Source organism: Patagioenas fasciata, chromosome 3 (genome assembly GCF_037038585.1).
Source record: "Patagioenas fasciata isolate bPatFas1 chromosome 3, bPatFas1.hap1, whole genome shotgun sequence".
NCBI classification, from domain to species: domain Eukaryota; kingdom Metazoa; phylum Chordata; class Aves; order Columbiformes; family Columbidae; genus Patagioenas; species Patagioenas fasciata.
This window is the reverse complement of record NC_092522.1, coordinates 42,034,486-42,046,167: the sequence shown is the minus strand read 5'-3', so window position 1 is coordinate 42,046,167 and position 11,682 is coordinate 42,034,486. Positions and strand designations below refer to the sequence as shown.

The 11,682-nt window shown below is 42.8% G+C and overlaps 1 protein-coding gene across 1 annotated transcript; it reads left to right on the top strand.

The window, feature by feature from the left end:
* The first annotated feature begins 19 nt into the window (after positions 1–19).
* On the top strand, positions 20–10,001 carry SULT6B1 (sulfotransferase family 6B member 1). The gene is made up of 7 exons (XM_065834619.2): positions 20–1,841; positions 5,703–5,815; positions 6,055–6,144; positions 7,145–7,271; positions 7,930–8,024; positions 8,314–8,470; positions 9,368–10,001. The coding sequence occupies exons 1-7, from the start codon at positions 1,640–1,642 to the stop codon at positions 9,496–9,498; spliced, it is 915 nt and encodes a 304-aa protein (XP_065690691.2). The 5' UTR covers positions 20–1,639; the 3' UTR covers positions 9,499–10,001.
* The last annotated feature ends 1,681 nt before the right edge of the window (positions 10,002–11,682 follow it).

Here is an 11,682-nt window from a genome sequence, read left to right as displayed (position 1 = left end):
CGCCCGCCGTCTGCGCACGGCAATTCCTTCCGCTGGCGTTTTCCCGGCCCCGTAATGGCCGAGCCAGCGGTGGCGTAGGTGGCTGAGGGGCTCGCCGAGGCGCCAACGCGCGGCCCGGCCGCAGGCAGCCGGCCTGGGGCTGCGGCGGGTGGCGGAGACGCGTCTCGGCAGCCCGCGGCTCCGCATCCTCGCTGTGCCGGGGCAGGCCCGGCGGGCTCGCTGCACCGCACAGTGATGGCACCGGGCGTAGGGAGAGTATTTAGAATAATTCGATTTGTAACAAAGGAATAGCAAGAGTCAAATAATTTTTCAGGGAGTTGCAGTTTCATCCGAGATCATTCAAAGTGTTGGTGACAAGTCAGATCTGGTTTAAGTTGTACAGTCCAAACTTTAAGCAAGAACTTTATTTACCAGTTTGTTAGTGGCTCGTCATATATGTAAGAACAGTTACTTCGAGCAGAGCAATGTGTAAATGCAATATTGCTTCAGAAATCTGCCTGAACTCTCAGAATGAGCTTATCTATCTCTGTGCAGCATTGCATTGTACTTCAGACATTTGCAGAGGACACTATCAAAAGTTCATTCTAAGAAAATGCTAAATGTTAAGGGTGTTCAGAGGTCACTTTACTCCTTACTAGCATATCCTTGTGGAATCAGGATACTTTTTTCATATTAAAGTACAGGTGACAGTCCTTGGCTGCAGCCTCTTGCCCTTGGCGGCCTCTTCTGACTGCTGGCAGCAGGTTGGGCTCGCCTCCATGTTTCCCTGCAGCCCCGGGGGACCCCAGTCCTCGCCTTGCTGTTCGATGTGGGGACGTGTGCCCAGCACAGCTCGGGGGCCAGGCCAGGCCCTGGTGCCCCATGTTGAGGCTCTTCGGCAGGTGCTCCTCATCTCCTGCTGCTTCAGTGGGTGCAAGGGTGGCTTTGCACCTCCTGGGAGCCAACGCTCCTGCCAGGGGAAAACAGCTACCTAAGGCTCACAACCATCAAAAAAGGATCCTCCTTCTGTCATAGAGATGCAGAAAAATCCTAGGCCATGCAAGATTTCAGTATTTAATTGTCTTTTTAACATGAAAAAAGGCATTCGTGCAGACTAGCTCCCACAGAGGGGTATTTAGAACCTAAAATGACAGCATCATTTCCCTCTCAGTAGGGTCCTTTCTGTTTTATAGTTCTGGCTTCATTGTTCTTTATTATTCACTATCTATTTCTCTTAACTCATAGTATGAGGCTGACTTTATTGCCAAAATAAAACCTGGGATTTTTCTTATTAGGGACTTTTTGTGATGCCTTTTTTTTTTTCTCCTGTTAATGTTATGTAAGATTAGATATTTTGCTGCTCATTCTTACAGGGCAATTAATTTTGCAGTTCTGTTTTCCCTGGTGGCTGAGCTTGCAAGTATTACTTGAACTCATTGGGATTTCTTACTAAAGTAATTCCTGCTCTGTAGATTATGAGTGGACAGGATCAACCTGGCTTCCATTTACAGAAAGGTGGAAAGGGAGGAGAAAGAAACCTATCAAATTTGGGGGAGGGCAAAAGCAATGCTAAGGATTTCTACTCCACCCTTTAAATATTTCTATTTAAAAGGCATTTACTGCATTAGACTAACAGTTTCACACACCAAAGGTAGTAAACATGGCCGAGGATAAAAAAGCCTTCATTGATGAGATAAATAAGGTGTTGGCAAAGTCTGAGGGTCTTACCTTGAAGGACCTGCTGTTCTCATACCAGGGGACCCCGTATCCTGCTGTAGCGTGCAGCGTGGAGACATTCCAAGCCCTGGAGCACCTGGAAGCCAGAAGAGATGATATAGTGCTGGTGTCCTACCCAAAATGCGGTGAGTACACTATAAGTTGCTTGCTGTAGTCTACAATACTGTAACTAATTATTTTACACAACAAGAAGGAAAACCAACTGATGATGGTTTTATGTTGTATGGGGATATTGGGCACTTCTCCTGCAACCAGAGGCAGCAGGTTTTTGTCCTGCTTTATTCAGCAGTCTGTTGCCCTGCTTTTTAGTATGGTTTGTGTTTCTGAAAGAAAAAGTTTTGGTCTTCAAAACTACCGTTTGGCTGAAGAAGTGAGATGCTGGTATAATAAACTGCATTTTGAAAAGTGTGTTAGTTATGTGGTGTATTATAGTGTACAAAGGCAATAAGGTTGCACATTAGACTTTTTAATGAGTAGAAAGTGACTGGGCACAGTATCTTTACTCGCAAAATTATAAGCTGTTTCTTGGCATTAATCAATATCAGCATTGTGTTTTGTTTTGTGACTGCAGAAAGGTACTAAGACAAACTGGAAGTCTAAATCTTTTAGTTAAGAGGTTTGCAGAAAGGAGGAAAGGTGCAACAGGAGCAGTGAAAAAAACCCAACCAACTAGTTAATTTTGATGAGTTCTATTAAAATTTAAGTGTGACATGGTTGCTTACAAGGAAGGGATGTGTTCTGCTAATGTAAGAAATGCTATCTAAGCATATGTTTCTTCTTTGAGACCCAAGCAGCAGAAGCTTAGGGCTGGTGGGGAAGATGTGGGTTTAGGGAAGGGTTTCACTGCACTAGCATGGTAGTGGATGTGATCAAGTTGGGCTCTTACCAGAGTCCTAGGTCAAAGTTTCATTCAGCGCATAAAATTCCCATTGGTTGGTGAGTTCTGAAAAGAAACTGATGTATTTAGGGGTTTAAGAAGCATGCCTGCAGGGTTTAGGGTGAATTTATAGCAGCTGTAAGACACTACGCTGAACCAAGAGAGGGCAAATACATAAGAAGGGAGCTGACACAAAATGTGAAATATGCAACTTTATTTTAAGGAGCCTTTAATTCCATTGGGTTTGGGTCCAGAGTTCTGCTGGACCCTATAAAGACTTGAAAGGTCATTGTAATAACTTGTCACTGGATTTGATTTCTCCCAGAATTCGGAAGAGTTCAGACATGGAGTCATGATGCTGATTGCATCTGCGGTTTACTAACTCAGTAAACCTCCCCTGCTCAGAGAGACGGATTGATAGATAAAGGCAGAGATCTGACACTTAGTATTCGTCAGTTTCTGGTAGGATGACAGGGGAAAATTTTACTGGAGAGCACTGCCAGTTGTCAGTAGGAGAGGGAGTACACAGCTCCCCACAGGTCTCCGGGGAACACAGCACCCTGTTACCTGACAGGCACTGGTGCAAAAGTGTGTACGGGAGGTTGCATGGCAGAAATGGGAAAGCAGGATGGAGAGAAAGTGCTGCATTTTCGCAGTGCAGTGTAGTTACAATCCACAGGTAAATCCTGCGGAATTTTCTTCCATTTGAATGTTTGCTCTTACAATCTTGAACAGCACTAAACGGATTTCTTGTCCTACTTTCCTATAGTTTGCAAAGTTAGTAGGGGGGAAAGGCAAGGGAGGAGGATAAAGAACGAAAAGGAAAGATTAGCTGCCCCAGTTTGAAACCAGAAATTGCTGGGCTTCCTCTTGCCTCTTGATGTGACACTCGGACCCACCAAGCCATAATGTCACCCGGCAGTTATAAAAGTCTCTTTGCAGGCCTCTTTCCCTCTGAGCTAAGGCAGCCTGGTCTCCAGCTTCCTCTGCCAGCTTCTCTGCCAGGTCTTTTCCATGCAGGGCTCAAACTTTCTAGCATTTCCAGGTTTAACTGGTCGTGAATGTGCCTGATGAAGGACTCACACTGAGGCCCTTCAAGAGAATCGTCCCTTAAAGCTGCAATGCTGTCCTTATTCCTTTTATTTATTAAGGATTACAAAGGGTAAGTTACAATAAAGTATCATTATGTAAAATGTTTCACCTAACATGGGTGTGTGCAGTGGAGAGGAAAACTCTGAAGCAGCGAATGAGAAGAGATGAGGTAGGAATGAAGGATGATGGAGCTCCAGGATACAGGACTTCCTAGGGATGGGTTGCATGGTTGAGAAACCAATTTAGAGACTAGGAATTTTAGGTTTATCAATTGTAGCTTTTCTTTAAAATACAGTTTGTATTTGTGCACATGCAATTATTACTGGGCAGATGAGGACATGGATTTGGAGACAAGGTTTTTGGCTCTGATCTGTACCTAAATGGGAGAGTGATAAAAATTTTATACTGCATCCAGTTCTGGGCTTCCTGATTTAAGAAGGCCAAGGAATTACTGGAGGGAGTCAAACAGCGGGCTACGAAGATGATTAGGGGCCTAGAGCACCTTTCTTATGAGGAAAGACTGAGAGAGCTGGGTCTGTTCAGCCTGGAGAAGAGAAGGCTGAGAGAGGATCTCATCAGTGTTTCTAAATATCTCAATGGTGGGTGTTGAGAGGATGGGACCAGACTCCTTTCAGTGGTGCCCAGTGATAGGATGCGGGGCAATGGGCACAGACTGAAGCACAGGAGGTTCCATCTGAATATGAGGAAAAACTTCTTTACTTTGAGGGTGCCAGAACACTGGAAAAGGCTGCCCAGAGAGGTTTTGGAGTCTCCTCCTCTGGACACGTTCCTATGCAATCTGCTCTGGTGAACTTGCTTTAGCAGGTGGGTTGGACTAGATGATCTCCAGAGGTCCCTTCCAATCCCAGCCATTTGGTGATTCTGTGATATATGTCATACAGTGATATTGGGTGGTATATGTGTGTAATATTTGTATGCATTATAAGACATTGTATGACGTGTACAGATTGTATACACATTATTATGCAAATATGACATGTATCAGCTGCTTCCATCCAAGCATGCTGAGACACAACATAGGGTGGAAGTTATCCCTTTCTGGGAATAACTTTGCACCGAAAGCATGAGAGGTTAAAGCTGTTTGCAGTGTGTGTTCTCTGTTAGTACCTCTGGCAGCTGTGTTCACAGGGGACTCACAGGATGCAGGAGGCGGTGGCAGTTCCAAAGCTCCATCTCTGTGGGCCTGGTGGGAAGCCTTCCAAAAGCCTCCCCACAAGGATGCGGGGAGTGTGCTACAGGCCAAGGTGAACATGCTGTTCCCTTGCTCTGTCCTGACAGCAATCATCAGAGCTTCAGTGGAGCAAGTGTGATTCCTAGCAGCCTTGGGGAGCAGGCAGCACAGCGCAGCTCCAGGAGCAGGCCGCAGGCTCATGCTGGAATGGGATCCTGTATGAGGGAGGTTTGCTGCGAGGTCCCTTCCAAAGGGTGAGGGGTGGGGAGGGATGAAGGTGTCCAGTGGGAAATGGCTCTTCTAGCACTTGTTCTGCATGCACGTTATGGAGACAGCAACAGGCACAGCTGAGGACAAGCACTGGCAGTGACATTGAGCAGATGACTCCATATAGTCCTTGACCCAGGGCACTATAGAGAGGCAGATAGTCTCCTCTGCAGAACAAGCAAAGCTCCTTGCTTGTTACTTCCTTCTCTTATCCAGACTTTTCCCAGGTGTTTCTCTGTAAAAGCCAGGAAGGCTCCATTTATTGTCATTGACTGTTTTATGAATATATTAAAAATATGTTCAGTGCATCATTGAGTCAGTTCTGCCCCCACTGCTTCCCAGATACTGGCTATAAGTGATCCAAGAAGGTCACAGTTAAGAAGCTGTTGAGGATCTTATTATTGGAAAACATTATTTTGTGTCTAATAATTTGAGAACTTTAGTGTTATTTGTCATTTGATGACTGTCTATTATGCTGAATTAAGCCATGTAATGAGACTCTGAGATCTTATATACATTTCTGATAGGTTTTTTTGTTTTCTGCTTTTCTTGGTGCAGGTGTGAACTGGCTTATCCAGATTTTAAGTGACTTGATATTTACAACTAGCGAGAGTAAGCCTGTAAGCATGGAACTACCATTTATTGAATGTGGAGATCCAGATAAATATGAGGTTAGTGAAAAGAACCACTTAAAGTCTGTTGTTTTCACTCTCCTGCACCCCCGCACACAAGTCATTAAAATGAAGTCATGCAGCAACTAAAAATATTTCTCCTGAGAGGGAAAAAAAGAGAATCTTGGATGACTAATGCCTTTTGATTAGGGGCTGTTTCACAAGCGCGACTCCCACAAATCATTGCTGCACCCATCTAATAAACCTGTTCTCACTTATGGTTCTGTTTATTTCTAAAGAGGATGAAGCAGATTCCATCTCCAAGGATTCTGGCAACACATCTGAATTATGATTGCCTCCCCAAGTCTATTTTCAAGAACAAAGCCAAGGTGGGCTTTTTTTCTTTTTCCAAGAACAAACCTCATCTCTCTGACAGTACCAGCATTCAGGAGTAATTTTGGGGCCACATCGTTTTCTTGCTCCCAAGCAGGTGGCACTGGGGGAAAGCAGCTTGGAGACACCTGGGCTGGCTTAGCACCGTCTACGATTTACAGTAGCCTTAGGGATGCTGTAGTTGACATAAACAAGAACAGGTTTAGAGACTGTTGCTGCTCAGTGCTCAGAAATGGCTGGAGTGTCACACTTTCCTCTTCTATGCTACTCTCGTCTGTGCACGACTGTAGTGGGAGTGAATGTGGCAGCAGTATTTCTGGGACATTGGCTGCCTCTTTGCAAAGAGTCACGCTGTTAAAACTTTAATGTTTGTGGTGCTCAGTCACTGAACAATGCTGGATGCATAGCATTTAGGAGGTGTACCACAGATGGAGGCTATAATTACTTAAGGGATGGGGATTTTTTTCCATGTTTCATTGATATTTTTTCCTGTATGGGACAGGAAAAAATGTAATGTGTATAACAGAAAAATTTAATGTGGGTTATGTGTTTCCAGAAGTGTTTACGCTTCTCTGAGGATTACAGTCTCTTAGGATTTCACGAACATCATTGCCATGCTTTGAAAAATGGGAGATGATTGTAACAGCTGCAGTTTCCTCAAGGAAAATCGAAGAGCTTTTCCTACCAGGGGGCTGACAAATGGTTCCTTATTATTTCCTAGGTCTTAGGTAGTTATAGGATAGTAGTAAATGATAATATTACAGTTTTTCCAGTTGCTTTTTTCTGCAACTGCTTTACAACGTGATCAAATCTTAAAAGTGGTAACAAGGCCTTTATTATGATCACATTACAAATTTGTTCTCCTTGCCTTAACTAATAAAATATTTTGTCCCCCCCCAGTATGTTATTGATTACAGAATGTTTGGTTATACTCTCATTTTGGTTGCTAGGGGAAATAAGTGATCTAAAATTGTTGACCTCTTTCTCCCACTCCAGATACTAGTACTGTTTCGAAACCCTAAAGATACAGCTGCTTCATTTTTCCATTTCCACAACAATGCACCAAGTGTCCCCAGTTACAGCTCCTGGGATGAGTTCTTCTCAGAGTTCATGAATGGGAAAGGTATTGTTATAGTTACTGAATGTAGCTGAAAAGGCAACAGAAAAAAAACAACAAACAAACAAAACAACTAAGTGGGTCCAGTGGGAAAACAGCTGTGTCATAATTAGTTTATTGATGTCCATACCTCATGAAAAAGGAGGCAGCTGAATGCCAGAATGGGGAAAAAGTCCAGAAGATGCTTTGCATCTGGGTATTTAGCTCTTCCAAGCAAGGAGGGGGGAACTGCATGGCATTGGGTCAATATTCTGCCACTTAGTGATGGAGGAAATGCCACAGATCCAAAGCATTAACAAAATGACTGTTTGTTGTCTTTACTGTTTCTGAACATGAGGCCAAACACTTCATTAGCAAACCAAATTTTAGATTTAGACTGATGTCTGGCTTTGGCTTTGAAGAGATGTTTAAATGACAATGTAGTAACAGAGGGGAAACACATAATGAAATTCATTTTTCTGTGTGGAAACCGTTTACCTACAAAAGTCCAGAGGAAGTCTCTGTCATTCTCCTGTACAGTATGGTACCACGGAAAGGACAGGCTGTTCTGCTTGTTTGCATTGATGTAACTGATAGGCAACAGAAGGCAGTTCTTCAGTCAGAGAGAAGTAAGTAACCAGTAAGAAGAGAAGGTCACACTGATGCTTTTTTCTGTTCTTTATAGTTGGCTGGGGATCCTATTTTGATCATGCAGTCACCTGGAGCAAACACATTGAGGATGAGAATACTATGGTCATAATGTATGAAGACTTGAAAGAGGTAAAGCAGATGCTGTGCCCTGACAGGCAAAGCAAATCTGAGCCCGGTCCTTGAAATCTGCTGAAATTAACAGCGAAACACACAGGTTTCTGAAAGAGCAAAATCAAATTGGTTTTAACAACCAGTTGAGTCTGGCTATACAAAAGCTAAGCTCCAGTGTAATGCAGAAAAGATACTGTGAAGGAAAATACATATTGTTGATAGATTATGGCGATGCACATCCCAAGTGAGTAAGTCCTTTTTGAAAAGAAGCATATTGCACATCTCCCTTTCACTGTGTTGCTTTCAGAACCTAACTGCCAGTGTAAAGCAGATAGCTGAATTCTTTGGATTCTCCCCAACGGCAGAGCAGATCCAGTCCATTGCGGACAGGGCCACTTTCCAGGCAGTGAAGGATAAGGCTCAGGAGACTCACGGTATTGTTGGCTCCACTCTTTTCCGCAAAGGTAAATTTCTTTGTGTGTTACCAGAGTGGTAGATGGTAGCACTGCATCTTGGGCAGACAGGAATTTGGGTCAGTAGATGGTTAATTTTTATGTACAATTTTCAAGGTTGGGACTTGTTTAAGAAACATGGACTGTACTTCAGGACACTGTCACTTGATTTCATCACAAGGGCCAGTACCATTTGATAAAGTCCTATATAATGTGAATAGCAGAAATGCCCTATAAGTAGCACACTCTTCAGTCATGGTATGCAGTAAGCATCAATTAAAACAAAGAAGAGTTTTATTTTGGCTTCTGTGTGTACTGCGGATAGCCTGACAGTCTACAGAGTACCTCCACAGATTTTTCTTATTGAGTTTTCTAAATAGCCCTTGTGATTGCCTAAGAACCTCAGTCAATGTGTGTAACCTAGACACTGCAGATTGAGCTGTGTCTTTTAGCCATGGATCAAGCTAGAGCTGTAGACTCAGACAACCTCAGGCTGTGGGCTCTCCAAAATCTAGATTAAAGGTAGGCTGCAGCTAAGGGCAGTGTCTGGTTGCAGTGCACAAAGCTCTTGCAGTTAAAAGCCACATCTTTTGACTTTCTGGGTTGGTTTCACAACTGCTGCTCATCTTTTGTATTCTTCTGCAGCTGTACAAGACACATGCCAAAGCTATTAAGGCAGACTAGTAGCTTCGTATGTTTGCTTTATGTTCACATTCTGTTGAGGACACCAAACATAAGACAAACTTAAGAGTGTATTATTGGGTCGGAAATTTCTTCTCTTGCAGGGAGAAAAAAAATTGTTTATCCTGAAATAAGATAATAAGAGAGTCAAGGTAGTTTTTTTGTTTTAAATCATACTCCTTGGTCCTTACATTCAATGGTAATAACTTACTTTTCTTTATATTCCAGGTGTTGTTGGAGACTGGAAAAATCTTTTCACTGAAGCTCAGAACCAGGAAATGGATGCCAAATTCAAAGCGTGCTTAGAAGGAACTAAGCTGGGAGCAAAGTTAAAATATGATGTGTACTGCAAGGCCTGAGCATCCTTTAGAGAAAAACTCATGTCCAGGCTGCTTTTCATTCCCTTTTATGGAATAAAATAGAGGCCAGGACAACATCTAATTTAAAAATCTTGAAAATCCATGCGATTTGCAAACTTGTTTCTGCTGTCTTAACTTAACTTAGTTAGTGACTTCACCGGATTTTCTGAAATGACCTGTAGTTCTTTGGCCTCACTTGGTTTTAAACACCGATTTTTAGCTATAATTTCATGTTACTGGGTAGAATCCTGTGTGGAATATATATGCAGTAGTTGAACCTGCTGAAGCCACTGGAAATGTATTCTTATGAGTTATAAGTGATTTTCCAAGAGATTTTTTAAAACAATCATGAGGTATCATTTTGATTCCGAATTTCTAAGTTCATAGTATTCTTGTATTATTATAATTTCGAAGTTCATAGTGTAAAATGAAATTTCAATAGGTTTTCTTGTAGTTGTCTTCTGCCACTTTCTGTGTGCTGATAAATGTGTGATAAAAAGAAACCTAGTGGTGGGAATTTTCTTCCCCTTTCAACAATAATATTTTTCTTTCCTTTGGAAGTATGAGATTTCTTCCTGAAAAATTGAAGGAATTGCCTTGGGCAGAACTTGCTCATGGAGGTTGTAGTCTCCCTCCTGGTGATGACTTTGTTGCTTAACCTCACCACAGGGTTACACATGGGGGAAATTTGAAACGTATGTTGAGAACACTAGTTTTTGTCCACATGATTGTCAGGACTCCTGAGCAGCCAGCCTGCTTTGGATGTTGAGGAAGCACACGAAGAAGCTCCTGGCTGGGTGGGAATGGAGGGAGGTCCCTTCTTTATTGTATTGTGGCAGGGGGGTTGATAAGCATCTGGTTGGCTTGTTTGGCAGAAGGGAATTTTGAGACATGAGAGAAGGATGTGTGCTACTTGCCTAACTCTGGAAATTGAGCCTTTGCCTGTATTGCTGAGGTTTGCCTGGGTTGCTTTGTGCTTAACAGCAGTATTTATGGTCTCTGAGCCAGGATGTGGATTTTTTCTGGATATCTGGGAGCTTTAAAGTGTCACTGCCCGGAACAGAATGACTCTCTGTTGGTAGTGCCAGGAGAGCAGTGTGCACAAGACGGTTGAACATTGAATAGTCTCATAAAGAGTTGACTTTTTAGGCTGTAGTTTTCCCTTGGGAGGCTGGTTAAACACCGGTCTTTGACAGCTGGTTGTTTTCCCCACCAGTTTCTTTGTCTCCAAAGAGAAGGAGTACAAAGGAAAAACTTTGAGAAGAAATATGCAGGTAATGTGCACAGTTGCTAATTTAGCCAGGGGAGGAGGTTACTGTCTTCCTCCTCATAGTTTGTCAACCTCTGTCTGAGAAATAATTGTCTTAAGTGTGGCTGTTGGATAAAGGATGTACCTTGGCCAGGCTGAAAACTGAAGTATTGGGTACTTGAGGTGTTGACACAGATGGACTGCATGAGATCTTCTGCTGCACACTTTGTTAGCTGATGGTAAACGCAACAAACTCCCAATCATTCAGTGCTAATGAGAATCCCTTTCTAAAAGTCTGCCAGTGACAAGGAAATTAATAAGGCATGTTAACTTCAGTGCATAGTTAGGGATGTCATGTCATTTTGTAGTTGGGTCTCCACAAAATCGTTTGTTTGTCTTTCCTGGCATATTCCACTTTGATTTTTTTCTCCTAGCTGTGTTTGCTGTAGCAATGAAAACTGCATACAGCTCACTGATGGCACAAAAACCAACCTCCTGTTGGTCCTTTAGGGTGACTAGGTACGATGCCAGTGTCCTAAAGACTGGCACTCACATGGTGGGAAGAAAGGATCAATGCAGAGGTGAATTTGCTTTCAAAATTAACAGCTGCAATAATTGCCATTTCAAATAAGTAAACTGAAAGTGGGATACCAGTGAGGATTGAAGAGCAAAACAGCACACACAAAACCAAACTGTATAAAAATGAAATGGGATAATACCAAACAAATGAAAGATTCAAGTCGCTGGAGCTGTCTCAAATCCGACATTGCCTATAAGCTTTACATAGTTACTGGGAAAAGCAGCAGCATTCCTTGGGTATTCGCCCCATTTGTAACTGCTGCAGCAGTAGGTCAAGATCATTGCTAAGCAGTTAAAAAAAAGGAAGTTCAAGGCTTTGGTTGAGGATAATGTTGAAACAGGAGCACTACTTCCTA